General features: G+C 41.0%; 1 protein-coding gene across 5 annotated transcripts; it reads right to left on the reverse strand.

The window, feature by feature from the left end:
- Positions 1-9,387: 9,387 nt before the first annotated feature.
- Positions 9,388-14,683, reverse strand: ARMCX3 (armadillo repeat containing X-linked 3). 5 transcript variants are annotated; one of them, XM_027607994.2, is made up of 6 exons: positions 14,528-14,667; positions 14,375-14,424; positions 13,903-13,982; positions 13,538-13,596; positions 13,222-13,292; positions 9,388-12,944 (listed from the first exon to the last, which is right to left on the reverse strand). In XM_027607994.2, exon 6 carries the CDS (start codon positions 12,794-12,796, stop codon positions 11,657-11,659), a length of 1,140 nt encoding a protein of 379 aa, XP_027463795.1. In that variant the 5' UTR covers positions 12,797-12,944; positions 13,222-13,292; positions 13,538-13,596; positions 13,903-13,982; positions 14,375-14,424; positions 14,528-14,667; the 3' UTR covers positions 9,388-11,656. The 5 variants fall into 5 exon arrangements, with proteins under 5 accessions (XP_027463795.1, XP_027463794.1, XP_027463792.1 ...); XM_027607993.2 differs by having other exon boundaries at positions 13,903-14,024; XM_027607991.2 differs by lacking the exon at positions 14,375-14,424 and having other exon boundaries at positions 13,903-14,024; positions 14,528-14,683.
- Positions 14,684-17,106: the final 2,423 nt, after the last annotated feature.

Here is a 17,106-nt window from a genome sequence, read left to right on the forward strand (position 1 = left end):
AGAGAGACACAGTGAGAGAGGGAACACAAGCAGGGGCAGACGGAGAAGGAGAAGCAGGCTTCCCGGGGAGCAGGGAGCCTGATGTGGGGCTCGATCCCAGGATCCTGGGATCATGACCTGAGCCGAAGGCAGACGCTTAACGACTGAGCCACCCAGGTGCCCCAAACATGCTAAGATATTTAATACGTTTTTAGACTGAATCTTTCTGAACAATGAGATTCAACTCTGGGCAAAGGGAAGAGCTGTGAGGCTGAGACAGAGGAGTGTGTGGAATGTGAGGGATGCAGAGATGGTCTGATCCTTCCTGTTCTGTCAAGAGTGAGGGAAGGTGCTGTCTTCTGACCCCTTCCAGAGTCTCTCCTTCTTTGCATTCCGGCACCTGACTCTGTTGCTCGCTCCAAGGATATATATGGACAGGTGACCAAGGTGGTAACCTGAGTAAATACCTTTGGCCCAGTTTCCCATAGAGATAATTCCAGTCCCAGCATAGATGGGAGCCTTGTTCCTACCAATGGAAACCGGAATGAGATCCCTCCTACACCTCTGCTGCTGAGGGTTTCCATGAAGCCCAGAGAAGTGATTGCTGTGGGGAGAGCCCCCCAAGACCCACTTGTTCTCATTCTTTATTCACAATGCCTGAGTAGAAGCTGCCCTGAATCATTTCTCCTGCCTCTTACCTGGCCTGAGGAGTGCAGCTTGGTGAGTATCTCATCCCCAAACTCCAGAGAACCCAGGAGGAACCTAACCTTGCTGCAAGGTTGCTGCCTGCCATTCCACCACCTCCCTGGTGGCCCCTCAGCCAGGCTTAGGCCAGTATCCAAGGAATTCTCACCACTGACCATACTGATTAACCTAGACCAAGTGTTCTCCAGTCAAGTAAAAAATACCTGGAAAGTATATGCAAGATTATGTGTTAGGAGTGGAGGGAGGATGTATGTGGATTTTTCAGGAGAGCAGGGATACAATTACCAACATATTCTTGATGGTAAGTATGACCCTCAAAAATATTAGGAATCAGACTAAATAGGTCTGTTTATATTTTTTTCTAAATAGGATGATTTTTATTTTCTTTTAATAATGAAATTCGTACAGTCATTATAAAAATATTCAAACAATGCAGAAATGTATTCATCGATTCATTTTATAAGTCTTTATTGAGTGCTTATGCAAGTTAATGAGAATACAATGGTGAGAAAAACAGACTAGGTCTTTGCACTCATGAAGCTCACAGACTAGGGGAGGATATACATTAACCAAGAAATCACACAAGTGTATGTATAATTAAAATTTCATGTAAGTACAGAGAAGGACTAGAACACAGACATACAAGAGTATATACCAGAAGATCAAGACACACTCTGAGGCAGTAGATAAGGGACAGGAAAAATTCCCTAAGGCAGTGAAATTTGAGCTGAAATAAGGAATATAGTTAACTAGGCAAAAAGGACAATATAAATATCTTGTAATCTCACTGCTACAGAATGCCATAGCTAACACACTGTGGTATATCCTTCCAACTGTTTTACCATCCATAAACAAATCTGTATGTATATATATGCATATATATTTTTATGTAATTGGAATAAATCTCAGTCCACAAATTCAAGTGTTTAAGACATCCAACTTTTATTTTCTATAACAATACTCATAATTTCCATTTTGTAGTCTTACTACATGGGGGTGACCGAAATGCTATGAGTTCAAGATCTACTATTTTCTCCATGGTTGTGTCTAAGTTCGAGGATGCTTATTGAGTGCCTTAGAGTGTTGGAAGGAAGGAGTCCATATGGTTCTGGTATCATCTACAAAATTCACCATTCTCGTTCCTTCCTTGTGGCCCCTTCAGACATGGTGGTTCTCTACTTGCTTCTGTGTCATCCTTGATTAATCAAGACTTTCTCTGCTGCTTCCTGCCATTGCTATGCTGGGATATAGAAAGCTTGGTAAGACCCTATACTATCCTGGCTAGAAGTAATATAAAGCAGCCATCCCCCATCCCCAAATGTCTCTTAAGAGACATGACCATAAGTCACCTACACAATCTAATCTAACAAAACTTCTGAGGAGCTTCCAGTCAGTGGCAGACTGAACTGACTTCGAAAGCTTTCCTCTTCCCACTTGAAACTCTCACAGAAATGATAGAATATGCACCCCCTCTAAAAGTAGTAATATAGTCAAGCTCATAATCATGAAATGGAAATCCCCAAGAATCAAAGAAGGAACTAACAACAATGAGCAGGAGATAAAGACAAACAGATGGATATTGGTTTTAAGGGCTGGAGGCCAGGGTTTTAATCCCACCTAGTGACAGAAGGCAATGCTTCTAGGCAGTGGAAGATGGGAAGCTGGTACTTAGCTCCTGTCTAAACCCAGGCCCCACAGAAGCACAACCAGGACATGAAATGATGACTAGAAACCTTTCCTCATAGCAAAAATACTGTTTTGCTTATCTTTTATGTAAGGATGTGGGTAAAGAGCCCCCTGGGAGCAATCAGAACCCAGGCCAACTCCACCCATAGGTGTGGGGTTGAATTCACACTTCCTACATGTTTGATAACCCAAAGGATATAAATTAACATAAAAATAGTCTGGAACTGGTGAAATGTGTATGGCCCTAGCAGAAGTAAACTCAAAAGCAAGGAGATAATTGAGACATTCAAACATAGATCTCAAAAAATTACCGAGAATGGAGCCCAAAAAGATCAAGTGGTGCAAAATATGAATGAGAAGTTAGACTACATGGCAGAAAGAGTGGAAAATATTAAAATATGCCTGGAAGCTTTTCCATAAAGAGAAACTAGAGCGAATGAGGAAAAGGCAAATACTTGAGGAGATTGTGGCACAACTGAAGGAAGACATGAATATTTATATTGAACACACTGAGTCTTCAGCACGCTGAATAGAAATAAAACTGTAACCAGATACATCCTAGTGCAGAGCACCAACCAAACCTAGTATGATATTTTCGTATGTTTGGGCTGCCAAATCCCTTCCATAAATCTTTCCTGAAGAAAGGAATGAGGAAAATGGAAAAGTAAGAAATACTGTGGAAGAGAAAAACAAGACCATACATTTATATCTAAAATATAATATTCTACCATTTATGCATACATGTCAATATGTATATATTTACAATCCCCAGTGCAATATTAAATCTCTACTTTGAGAACAAATAAGAAACCATCTTCAGGACGCCTGGGTGGCTCAGTTGGTTAAGCGACTGCCTTGGCTCAGGTCATGATCCTGGAGTCCCGGGATCGAGTCCCACATCCGGCTTCCTGCTTAGCAGGGAGTCTGCTTCTCCCTCTGACCCTCTTCCCTCTCGTGCTTTCTATCTCTCATTCTCTCTCTCTCTCAAACAAATAAATAAAATCTTTAAAAAAAAAAAAAAAAGAAACCATCTTCAAGGGAAGGAGGAAATGGCACTCTCTTTCCAGGATTCCAGTGAGAAAGTACTCGGAAATGTTCAATAGTTTTCGATGTCTGTCACCCCATCCCTTAGTAAATAATTGTATGTTTTCTTCTTTCTCACTCTTTAGAGGTTTCCCTTGGAGATATAAGCAGGGTGAGCACATTAGGAAATGGTATCAGCTGTTGGTCAAGCCACGGTCTCTACACAACTTACTTGCTTGCACTCTGCTTTCACCTAGACACTAAATTCTGAGCACTACAACTGAAGTAATCAACACATAATACAATAGTTGAAATGCTGCTAATTTGATACATTACAGATCTGCAAGGGGTTGGGGAGACGGAGTAAGAGAACAGATAAATTATGGGTAACAATCTCAAGACACTTTTTGAAAAATCGTTAATGTAGTATTAGATAGGCATCACTAGGTATGTCTAAGAAGCAGTGTTTGAAGAAAATGTGGATATGGTGAAGAATAAACACAGAATCATAAAATTGATTTCAATCAAATTTCAGTCAAAGCCCAGTCTTGCCTCCAAGGGATAGCTCCCAGAAGACCTTCCTTGGAGTTTTTCATTCTCCAAATTTCCCCAATCCCTTGTATCACTTCCATAAGTGACTATTCATATCCATTGTCTGTGCACCGAAAATTTTATATTATCTCCCACCAAAATAGAACTACTGAAGGATTCAAATATAATCTTTAGCAAAATAAATAATGATAGCACTGAAAGGCCTATAATTAAAGCAAGAAAAATAATTTTGGGGATTGAAAAACACAATTTTCAAATTTAAAAACTCAGTAAATGAAGAAGGAAATATATTTTAAAAAAATTAGAGAATTTATAGGCACACCCTCTTATCTTAACAAAATTAGAAATAAATAATAAAAGATCACCATAAAATCTAACTACCTGATAATATAGTATTGTTCTCTCTAAAATAACCACTGGGTCAAAGAGAAAATTAAAACTAAAGTTGCAAGCTATCTGGAGACCAAAGAAAAAGAGAATACATCATATCAAAGCCTATGGAGCATGACAAAAGCTGTTCTCAGAGAAAAATAAGGTTTTAATTACCATTATTGTTCAAGAAGACCATAAATAAAGGAAATAAGTACTCTTCTTGAAGAATTAGATAAAGATGAATACAACAGAACATATCCAAAAATAGAAGAAATTAGGAAAGTTAAAGATAAAAATAATGACCAAGATAAACAACTGTAAAAGTGATAAATTCAAAGCTGCTTCTTTGAAAAGACCAATAAAACACTCTTCATGAGTACAACTAAGTGAAAACAGAGGGAAAGCAAAAGTATACAAATTATGAATTATAAAGGGTTTAACTACATAAATAGTTGTGATTGAAAGAATTATAATTTTACATTCAAATCTATGACATCAAATTAAAAACTCTAGAGGTAATGGATGATTTCCTAATAGAAGTTACCAACATTAACTGAAGAAATAGAGGATTTGAGCAGACAAATTACTAGAGATAGGATTGGAAATGTGATTATAGACCTACCATTAAACAAGGAACCAGGATCAAATGACTTCACAGTTCAGTTCTATCTAACCTTTAAAGAAGAGATAATAACCCATGTTACTCAAGCTCTACCTTTTAGAAAGAATAAAAAAATTGAAAGTTCACTAATGAATTTTATAAAGCTAGCAACCCTAAAACCAAAAGCTGTTAAAGATAGTTGAAGAGAATTATAAACAAATACTAACAATAAATGTAAAATCAAAATACTAACAAATTATAAAACATATAAACAAATAGAACCCAGAAGTTGGGCAAGAAAAAGCTGGACTGTGACCTAATATTGTCTCAATGTCAATGTCCCACTGATATTTATTTCATTTTTTATTATATTATTTTTTATTTTGTACTCATGTGTGTTTTGTAAGTTTAAATCTCTATCTCTTCCAGTTTTTTTATAAGAATATCACTTTATCTTGTTAGTGTCCACTGAAATGTCTTAATTCATAGTGCTCAAGCGCTCTAGATCTAACAGTTCATTCCATGTTTCAAAAAGATCAGTGTCTTATCTTTGGTTCCAAGGCACATATAACAATATATAATAACTTTCCTGCTTGGAAGATTGAATTAGCTAGCAGATTTTCAAATTCTCAAATACACTGATTAGTTCATTCACTGTCATGTGTCCCAGGACAATGTTAAGATTGTTTTGAGTGAAGCGTTGTCATACTCACGAAGTCATCTTCTAGATTGCCTTTAAAAATTGTGGCATTCTCATAGCCCAAAGTGTATTGTATTTATTCTTCTGGTGTTTTAAATGTCTTCATAATAGACTCATAGCACAATGAATTACTACTATCGCAACCCAATACTATTAATTTCATCTTTGATAAAGATGGTTCTGTGATAGAAGACTTCACCAACAGTCCTCAATGTACCATACCTCAAAGATAGCAAAAAGAGCAATAATGTTTCCATTTACAGAGAAGAATAACATTTTGTAAATAATATGACTAATAATGTATGAAAATTTCTGCCAAAAAGTGGAGTAAAGTATGGTATATTCAATGTCTGGGGCTGGGAAAAAGAAGTAAAATTACTTCTCTACTTCATACCATTCACAAAAGTATATACCAGAAAGATTAAACACACACACACACACACACACACACACACACACACATCCATTTTTAAAAACTTGAAGAAAATATCAAAAATTATTTTAAAACCCTGGGGTGGGAAGTCTGCCTCAGCATGAGCCCAAACCTAGAAGCCCTAAAGGGAAAGGCTGAGTGATATGACTACCTAAAAGCATAGATCATCTACAGAGAAAGACAGCATGAACAAAGTTAAATGAGGAAAGAGGTGCACTGGAAAGATACACGTGATATATTTTAAGTGAAATAAAAGTTGCAAAACAGAACAATGGACTGAGTTCATTTTCTGATAAAAATGTGAATATGTATATCATTTATGTTTGTATATGCACAGAACACATTAGACTGGTAATAGTAAGGTAACTGTAAACATGGGTGAGAAGGGGGGCAGTTTTGTATTTTGCTTTATATGTTTATCTGTTTTAATTTTTAATAGGCATGAGTCATTTCTGTGGTTTAAGAAAACACAGTAAAGAAGATTAAAATTGAACTCATAGTCAAATGCCCAGCTGGAAGCATAATGTGGCCTGCCAATGCAGAGCCTATATTATGGCCTTCTTCCCCAAACACTAATTTGTCCTCTTTCTACATTGAACAAATATATCTGTGACATCTATCAGCAATTTAAAAACAGTTGAAAAACAATTCCAGGGTGTTACTGATATCTTAATTCTTCCCCGATTATAACCATATCCACCTAAACAAACATAATCATGTGTGTGTAATATACATTTATAGACATTCACAAATTGTGATATTCATAACATAAAGATTTAACCTTTATATTGGAAGAAAATCAACCAGAATTTATTGAATTTTCATAGGTTACATGGTATGATTTAATACTTCCAATTTTCGGCTGTAGATTACAAGGACCAGCTTAACAAGAGGCGAAGACTGATGATGTTAAATAGTAACTGATTATAAGGAATCACTGTCCAAGTCAGTTTGAATGGATTTCTGATTTATAAAATATTTTAAATGTTGTTGCTTTTATTTGTTCTTACCTAAATTCCATTTTTCTAATATCAAAAAGAGAATCCATTTAACTCATTTTAAATGATAAAAGAAAGTAAAAACTAAAAGTTTTGCTTTATGAATCCATGTCATTATGTCTGGATTGTCATTACAGCTTATCAAAAGAAAGCCACAAAAATTAGTGTGAACACAGTTAAATCACATTTCAGTGAACAGAAGACTGAAATGGAAATGGAAAAAAAGAATTTAAAGAGGTGACAATTCATTTTGCTTGGGTTTCAGAAAAATTTAATAACAAATTTCATTACTCATCAACACATCAACAACAAAAATAATCCAGAAAAGGGAGAGACTAATCAACATGTAGGGAAGAATGTATTGCAAATACTAGTTTCCTCCTGCTGTAAAAGTATACATCTCTCAAACTCCGTATGAAAGGTAATTGATAATACATCTTTATAGTCATAAAACTGCCATGCACAGATATTCTACCCCTGTCAAGGGGGTATCCAAACAGACAAAATTTTTATTTGTGTCCAGGGAGAAAAATGCTCTAACTGTTGAATACAAGTATTTGATTTCAGCAACAAGTCAATCCCCAGAGCAGAAATGGATGCACCAGGTTCTCCTTTGATGGCACCAACATCCAGCTAAGTCAGCTTGCCCTGATTCCCTGAGCACTAAATAAATAATCTTCTGATGATAATTTGGTTTCTGATAGAGATTGATATTAAGGAGAGAACATTCTGAGCAGCAACCACTAAGAATCTGGTCTACTTGGAAATTATTTTTCAACAGAAATTATCACTTTTTTTTTCCAAAAAGAAATTCTGCCCCACTTGATAATATGTTCTTTACTCTGCAACCTTAGAAATGCTCAGTAAACAGGGGACTCTGTGCTCAAACAAAGATCTTGTATTATTACACTTACCCTTTCAATGGTCAACAGGGCCAGAGAGTTACACTAAGCCCAGTCTCAATGGTGGACTGAATTATATGTGCATGAACCTGTAAGGATGAACTTATCCCTCCAGTAGGGCTTCCTGCTCTCCCCACCTCCCTTCTCCCTCCCCCCAGGCCTATCCGCAAACATACACATTGTCCAAACCCTTAACACAAGGCCTGAGAGGGACCCAATGGACAAGATCAAGTGTGGAAGTACACCATTCTGAAATATAAATATTTGTCATCCTGCTTAAAACCACAGCTCAGAGCAGGGCAGACCAGGGGCCATTATCCTAGTTCTGTACCCTAGGATGGTAGCAAGATAGTTCTTGTTTAAAGGCAAGGAAGAGCCACAGTTCGGAGAAACCAGAAAAAACCTTCAGCCTGGGATGTGATGTAAATCGAATGTACAAAGATAACACTGAAAATAGTCAGAATCATTCTTAGAAAAGCCATTTTCAAGGGAACTTAGCAGAGAAATTAACCAAAAAAGAGGTATAAACACAAAATTTGCCTGAACCACAGCAATTTGCTAAACCCACACTTGGGATGTTTATTGAGACAAGGCAATTATAATATGAATTTAAAAAAAGAAAGCCAGTTTTCTGAGTCTTGAAATATTATGCTTTGGGTGACAATTTATAAGAGAACTACACTCCATTTTTGTAAAATTACCTTTGAACACATTTGACTGGGGTAGACCCACTTAAATTCCTAAAACCTTTAGATGAGAACAAAACCAAATATCCTCCCAGTTTCTAATTTCCTCGGTTTCCCGGGAGCTGCCATCATCTCTAAAGAGAGCACACTTGGTCCTCCCTGTCCCCGTGATCTGCCACAATCATGGCCACAATCCTAGAGCCATACCCTTCCCCAAATGATTGATTTAGTTTTTTTATTCATTTGAGAGAGAGAGAGAGAGAGAGGGTGTATAGGAGCAGGGGGAGGGGAGAGGGAGAGCAGACTCTCCTCTGAGCAGGGAGCCCAACAAAGCAGGGGCTGGATTCCAGGAGCCCAGGGTCATGACCTAAGCAAATGCTTAACCGACTGAGCCACCCAGGTGCCCTGTGAATATTTTTTTAGGTGTTCAAGCTACACATCTGGGTTAGAAAACAAGTCTCTATTTTCTGAAGTATCTCCAATGAATATTTTTTAGGAGAAAATTAAAAAAATTTTAAATCAGGCTCCAAAAATTTAGTTACAGTATCATCTAATTTTACGTAGAGAATATATAGAAATATGGATAGTAAAAGCGTCTGAAAGGGCATACACTCAATTTCAATTCTGCGCTTCTCTCCTCAGCTGCCACAGTTCCTTACAGTTACACTCTGTGCCTCCTCTCTGGGAATCACATCCACTCCCATGTCCTCAATTACCATTCATCCTCTGGTGGTTCCCAAATCTTTTTTCCCCCCCTGAGTGCCAGCTGAATACATTCAGATGACAATAGGCTGTCTCCATCTGGATATCACATAGATTCCTCAAACTCAATTTATTTTAAGTGGATTAGCCTTCCCCTCCCAAATCTTTTTCTCCTACCTAATAACAGAGCAAGAAAAATGTTAGCTGCCTTTTCCCACGCCCACCCATAAAACTAGTGTCAAATGAGTCTCCACTTGTACGTGATTCAATAGGGTCACCATATGCAACAACTTGAAGCCAACTAGTCCCTGACCCTTTCATCTAATATAGACAACATTAAGGTAAGTATATGGAAGCCTGGGGCTGGAAGCAGACGGTCACTGAACAGAGGATTCTACCCTTTCCTGATCTCACTAGGAATATGTTGTGGAGGCTGGTGAGATCATGTATGAGGAAACACTGAGTCCTGTGAAATAAGAAAACCTTATTCCTCTGAGAAATTATTTTAACAGTTGTCTTGCAGGAATGACAGAACTCTACACACTAGTCACTTAATAAATGCTAACCTTTATTGTTGCTATTATTTATTAAATGACACTGACACATGGCAGAATGCCCCCAGCAAAATAAAAGTCAACCAAAAAAACAAAAACAAACAAACAAAAAACTATCAACCCTGCATTCTAGGGAACTAAGGGTGCTCATTTTTCTTAGCTAACTGCTCTGTGCCAGAACATTCTAAGTATTTTGCATGTATTATTTAATTTAACCTTCATGACAAACCCCATCTTCATCACTCATCTAGCATTTCAGAGAGGAAATTTTAACCCATCTCATTTTTAATCTAAACTGTTTTCTACTCAGTACATGCTCCACCCACCTGCTTCATTCCCAACACTTCCTTTTTCAAAAATTTCCAAAAAACCAGTATTCATTTTATATAAATAAGAACACGTGGATGAATAAAAAGTAAAAAGGTAAAGATCACTCATTATCCTTCCACTCAAATATACCAGTTACTGTTTAGATAACTATAATTCCATAGTAGTGTCTACTTTAAAATATGTTTTACTAATTCAAAAAAGAAATGGAACCATTCTATGAACACTGCTATCTAACCTACTTTTTTCATATAACAATGCAGAATGAATATCTTTTCCTGGCAATATGGATTTGAATCAACATAGCTAACATATATACCATGTGAACATTCCTCAATTTATTGAACCAATCCGGTGTGCTAGACACTTAGGTTGCTTCTGATTCTTACTGTTTTGGACAGTACTGAGATGGATAGCCTTGTACATACAGTCTTTAGCCAGTTATTCAATTATTTCCTTAGGACAAAGGGTTTACATACTTTAAGGCTTATATGTATTACCAAATGGCCCTCCACAAACCTGTACAAACTCAGTGTAAATTCATTCCTACCACCAGGGTTTGGTAGGATCCATTTTTCCACACCCTCATAAACACTGCACAGCTGGTGAGAGAGGCCTCTATATGAATTCCAATTATTCTTTCTGGTCAAAAATATTTAATGGCTCTTGGTGTTCAGTGGGATACTATTCAAACAGCTCTCCACAAACTGGCTTCGCTCAGCTTTCCAAATTTATTTACTTTCCATTCCCCACACTCTCCACTCTAAGTAGACTAGTCTCCTCACTGTCATAGGAAAAGGGTTCTTACCTTCATGCCTTTCTCAGCCTAGTGCCCCCTCACTCCCGCTCTTGGAAAGCCTAAGGACCTACCCCATTCAGGAATCATTTTAGATGGTCCACTTCTTCTAGGAATCTGAAGCTGACTATTATATCCCCCAGAAGCTTTTGCTTCCTCTATGCTCTGAGAGCACACATTTGACAATGAGTATATGCTCCAGATATTCTATTATCTTCTTGTTTGTATATTTCTTATCTCTCCAACTAGATTATAAAACCAAAGGACAAGGATGGTCTCTTTCTTTTTTCTTTTCAGCATTAACACACAACTTTATTGATGATACACAAAGTTAATGCAAATGACAGGAGGGAGCTTACTTATGACCAACGGGTTCACTGTCACGCAAAAGAAATAGTAAAAATATTTCAATCTAGGCAGCGAGATAAAAAGCAACAAACATGTTTTCAGAACAGGTAGTGATATTCATTCATCCAGCTTAGACCTGAAAACCAACTCAGATAAACATCAGCCTTGATGATACAATGATACTCATCACTCAAAATTGGCAGCTGAAAGGGTTCCTTTACCATATAAACAAGGTGGAGAAAAAGGAATAGTTTTACAATGTGTGTTGCTTCTAAACTACAAAATCAAGAAGTTATTCCTGGCTCTTTGGGAACATACGCTCGGCCAGTTTGGCCATGAATTTCCCAACCTTTACTTTCACCAAAAAATCATGGTGACTTTCTATCCCCAGAATCTTGTCAGCACACACTTGAAATTCTTTTAAAAAGAAAAACAGTGAACCTTCGCTGAATTGATTCTGAGTAGGTTCATTTTCTTCCCATTTAAAATTGTCATTTATGTTCTCAAATATGACCAGAAGTTTAAGAATAACCTCTTTGTTCTCCTTCTTATTAAAGAGGGAACCAAGAGAAGAGGGCACTTGGGCCCTGAGCAGTTCTCTAGCCATGGCTGGATTTTCAGCCAAATTCAAAAGGAGTTTCAAAACCTGAAATTTGGTTTCTTCGTTTCCCGCTGAAAATAGGCGAAAAAAGTCTGAAATGGAATTAGCAAGCATGTGCTGATATTCATTAGTAACAGTCATATTTGTAAGCAATCTTAGTCCAGCCAGCTGCACCGATGAGTTCAAGCGAGAAGTGATTGTGTCATCACACACTTGATTCATGTATATCTTAAGCCTGCGCTGATTTTCAGCATTCACACTCAAGTTATTCAGCACAATTAAAGCCTTTTCCTTAACTATGGGATCCCGAGTATTGAGAATCTTTGCTACAATTGGGAGGCCACCCAGATCACGAATAATATCTCTGTTAAATGCATAAGCAGCATTGTTACCCAGAGCAATTAAAGCTGCTTCAAGAATATAAGGCTTTTCAGACATCTCAACCAAGCAAAGAACTTTCTGCAGCTCTTGCGGGGACAAAATAGTATCATCTGAATTGGGGGAAGCCCGTTTCTGAACAGCCCGGCGAGCCCGGGTAGCCCTGGCCCTTGCTCTGGCCCTTGCTCTGGTTCCAGCCTCAGTCCCAATCCGGGCCCAAGGTGGGTACCACACTATGCCCTTGTTCTCATTGTTGTCATCATCATCATCAGACCAGTCATTGTACCGGGCCCCAGGGCAGTCCCCAACATCATCCACATCCCCAGACCCACCCTCAGCCATTTTCTCCTTGTTCTGTTTTCTTCCCCGGGTCAGTCTATAGATGCAATAGCAGGCTCCAGCCCCAATCACCAGTCCCGCAGTCACCCAGCCTACTTTCCTGGCGTAGCCCATGCAATCGTCCCTGACAATAGCAGGGACCAAGGAACAGAGTATTCACTCAGGCTGGGAGAGAGGAGGGCTATGGGCCTGGGTGCAGGCCTGTGGAAGGTGATTGTCTTCAGCCACTTCAAGGCCACAGTAGCTGACACTGGAGGTGGACCTGGGGGTGGAGGAAGGAAATGGGGTTTGAGTTTCTCTTCTGTGTTGCCCCATGCAGAGAGTTGCACAGAAGGACAGGAGAGTCATAAATGAGTAGTTGGTAGGAAATGTAGACTGTTAACAAACCCTCTATATCCTCCTCCTTTCAGCCTCCCTCTACCCTCCCCAGCCCACTCTCACCCTGAGCCTAGAGAAACGCAATGGAGCCCTTAGTCTCTGTTGGGGCCTCAGCCACCCCAACCTCGGGTGTCCCCAGGGAGTGGCACTGTTGCACTAACCTCCTCCAGACAGGCGGTCGGTCCCTTTTTCCCTCCCCTGGAGGTGTGCCACGCCCAACAACCCTTGCGATCTGCAAGAGACCAGAGCCAGGGAGAACTGAGAACTTGATGGATTGATGGGCTTTCCTGATTCACCCTCCAGGCTGTCAGATTTTTGTAACCTCTATGCCATCCAAAACATGCATACGCCTGCCCCTTCCCTAACCCGAAACGGGAGGGATATTAGGGAAATAAGGTAGGATGGGGTGAGCTTGTCCAACTGTGGCTGATTTCTAGCCCCTCCCCCATTCCGGGCAGCCCCCACGCCTACACCGACCTCTACTGATCCGAGGAAACTTCCTCCCTCGCTTCAAGGTACCACCTGCTACAGCAGACCTGCAGGATGACAGATCGAAAACATGGGGACTAAGTGGTGTTGAGAGAGGAGGATTATGAACAAACTCTCTGATAGGTTTTCCTTCTGTCATTCTCCCCAACCCCCACCCCCACCCCCCCCCCCGCCACACACACACACACACACACACACACACACACACACACACACACACCGAACGCCATTTCACCACAGTCCCGAGAGTGTAAGAAACACACTCAGCCTCAGCCCTAACCTAGATTATTGCCATCTCTGGCTTCTCCCTAGCCCCCACCACCGCCCCTCTTAGGGTCCCCAGATAGCCTTACCCTCAAATCGACCTTCACCGATTGGGGTTAATTTCCTTCCTCTTCTCTTGCCTGGCGTAGTGCCGCAACCTACGGAAAGACTGGCAACCCAGGAGAGGCAACCCAGGAGAGGCTCGGACCCCCTAGACACAGAGCCATGGTCAGGAAGGCACAGCCACAGTCAGAAAGACGGGAAACGGCCGCTACTGAGCGCTTGGTGGACGACCAGTCCCCAGAGCACGAAACTCTTTCCTAATTCAGAGGCCTGGTTGTCAAAGGTTTCCCACCCCTATTAACCCCCCTCAGGGTTCTGCCGACATCACATTGCACCTTCCTCCTCCCCAAATGTCCAGCCTTTCCCCGCCAGCGCCGTCCTGAAGGACTGGGGGGCCAACACCCAGGCCACAGCTCCCTTTCCGGATTACGGCCTCGGCTCCCAGCAGATTCCCAACACCCGTTCTCTGGGCTCCTCCCTAACCAGCCCCCTGCTCACCATTTCGCAGCATCGAAATGGGCTGCGGGCGGGACAGATGTCTTGGAAAGCTGGCGGCGAGGGGAAGAGACGGCGGAGGCGCCTCAGGACCCGCGACGGTCTCCGCCCTACGCCCTTGGCCCCCCCACCTTATGGAATCTCCCTGGCACTGACCTGCAAGAATCCGGGACAATTTCCTTCTTCTCCTCCTCCTTCCCTCTGCCGCAGGCCCGCTGGCCCTCAGGGCAATGGGGAGCTGGTACTCAGACGGGAACAAGGACCAGAACAAGAAGGACTTCTGCACACGTCAGCTCTTGGTCACGTGAGAGCTACGTCATCCACCAACTCGGGTCCCTAATTTCCCCTCCCACCAGCAGTGCGGCAGAAGAGGGCCCGCCCCCCTCCATTCCCTCCCCCACACCAGGCCTGGTTACTCTTTCTTCTTTGCTAATCCCATCTCCCCGTAGTTGTGTTTGCCTTCCTCGGATTACCAGGAAGGGACAGCATCTTCCCCAGGGGCTACTGGCCACTTGTACTTTTTTGAAAAATTGCCTCTTCCTTCCCTAAGCTCCTGGGACAGCAACCTCTCCTTCAACCTCCCCTCCTCCCAGCTATTAATGTCTACCATTTCCTCTGAAATCTAGTCCCAGATCTGAAACGAAATAGCCATCAAAAAAGGAGACCTGGAGTGAGAGTGTGGTTTGTTTGTTTTGTTTTGTTTTGTTTTACTTTCTTAATACTTTTTTTGTTCTTTTTGTCCTGCCCTCTCCTGCCCCCAGCCAGCATTCTTTTGTGAGAAAAAAATTACTGTATAGCTATTCTCATTTGGAGGGGGGAAGAGTGGGAGTTGGGAGAGTGATGTTGGGTGATGGCCTCCAAAAGCCCCACATTTTCTAACTCATGGGGAGTGCTACACACCTCACTCCAAACAATCTTAATGTCTTGAGGCCTAGCATGTAACACCATCCTGAATGAGCTCATTAGAGTGTCTGAGATTGCATAAATCTTCTGACTAGGCCAGGGTTCTAAACAGGAGAGCGACAGACTTTCACTTGCATCGGTTAGCAAGAAAGAGGCATGGAGCCCTCAGAAGGCAGTAACAGAAAAGGTTGAGTAGAAGTCACAGCTACATAGTGGGTACCTGTCCAAAAAGGCATGCACACTGACAAAGTAGGTAGCATAAAAGAATATTACAAAAATACTTGGATACAAAGAGAGAATATCACCTTGAAATAAATAAGTATTAGAGAAACCCTGAGACGAAGATAAAATTGGCTGAACTTGGCCTCTGGCTTCTAGTCATTAGTGTGGAGCCATTTCACTGACTGGTTTAGTGAGCTCAATGATTCACCTGTCAGCAATGACTGAACCATTTTTTTTCATATTGGGAAAAGTGATAAAAATAATGTCAGAACGTTGGGATCTACAGTGGATAGTCCTTAATAGTTCAGATATAAGGCTATTATCTAAGTATAACTTGTACAATCCACAGACAATACGGGAGTCAATCCAGAGACTGGAGAGTTTGGGTATAGGCAGAACTCCGGAGAAGTTCTGTGTAACTTCTAGGAGGCAGTACTAGGATATGACTGAAATTTAGCAAACAGAAAACCAAATCAACTACGGTGATACTGTGTTCAGAGAAAGATCATGTGCAGCATGGGGCTTATTCAAGCATGGGAGTGTGTGAAAAGAAGAGTCAGAGGACTAAGGGTTGGTAGTTTCCCACCCAAGCGCTGTCTGGGGAGAGGGAGTCCTGGCTAAGATGAATGGAACATTCAGCTTTCCTTGGCAGAGCCATCCCCATAATGTGTAAGAGTACTTCGAGCTTCCTTAACTGAAAGCCACTTCTTAAGGTGAACCAGTACCCTTGCTCTGATTGCAGGCTCACCAAGCAACTTCTGAGGTTGCAGCTTCTTAAGTAGTAGCTTGCTTACAGAGAGAATGGACTGTTAAAACTGACAAAAACATTCAGTACCCTCTGACAGTTGTATTTCTCAGGGTAAATTATTCACTTGTCACTCCTATCGGTACTTAGTTTCCCTTTTGGCCCACTTAAAGGGGGGGGGGGATGCAGAGATGCATGGGTTCCGGTGTTCAGATCTAGATTTATATTCGAGTCTCTATGAATGGGGGTCTTTTCTTGATAGAGACCTCTGCTTTCATTGATTATGCAACAATGAGGGCAAGACGCTGATATATAAATACAACCCTAAGGAATCCTGTCAGGAAAGCCAGGTCACTCTGGCTTAGAATACGATCCTGTGCATCACCATTTCTGAACTGTACCTCTCTGATGTTTAGTGAATGTGAAAACCACAACTAAGGCATTTTGTGGCACGCAGGCCCCCAGCATCTCATTCACGCCTGGACAATGGGTTAACATCCAAAGTCGTTAAAAGGCTCCAGCAAGGGGCGCCCGGGTGGCTCAGTTGGTTGAACCTTTGGCTCAGGTCACGATCTCAGGATCCTGGGATTGAGCCTCGCGACCAGCTCTGTGCTCAGCGGGGAGTCTGCTTCTCCCTCTCCCTCTCTCTCTGTGCTCTCTCACTCTCAAATAAAAAAATAAAAGAAAAGGCTCCAGCAAATCAACTGTCTGAAACAACTTACATTCCTCTCTGGGAAAAGAAAGGAAGTGAATTTTACATTTTACATCCCCCCTCTTTCCCCCCAGCAAAAGGGTGGGCATTGTGCCCAAAAGAGACCAACTCAATACTCTCTTACTAAAATTTAAATCTAGAATGCAGATTTAA

Source organism: Zalophus californianus, chromosome X (assembly GCF_009762305.2).
Source record: "Zalophus californianus isolate mZalCal1 chromosome X, mZalCal1.pri.v2, whole genome shotgun sequence".
NCBI lineage: Eukaryota > Metazoa > Chordata > Mammalia > Carnivora > Otariidae > Zalophus > Zalophus californianus.

Coding starts and splice junctions, on each gene's coding strand:
- ARMCX3 (XM_027607995.2), bottom strand. CDS start 12,796: ATGGGCTACGCCAGGAAAGTAGGCTGGGTGACTGCGGGACTGGTGATT.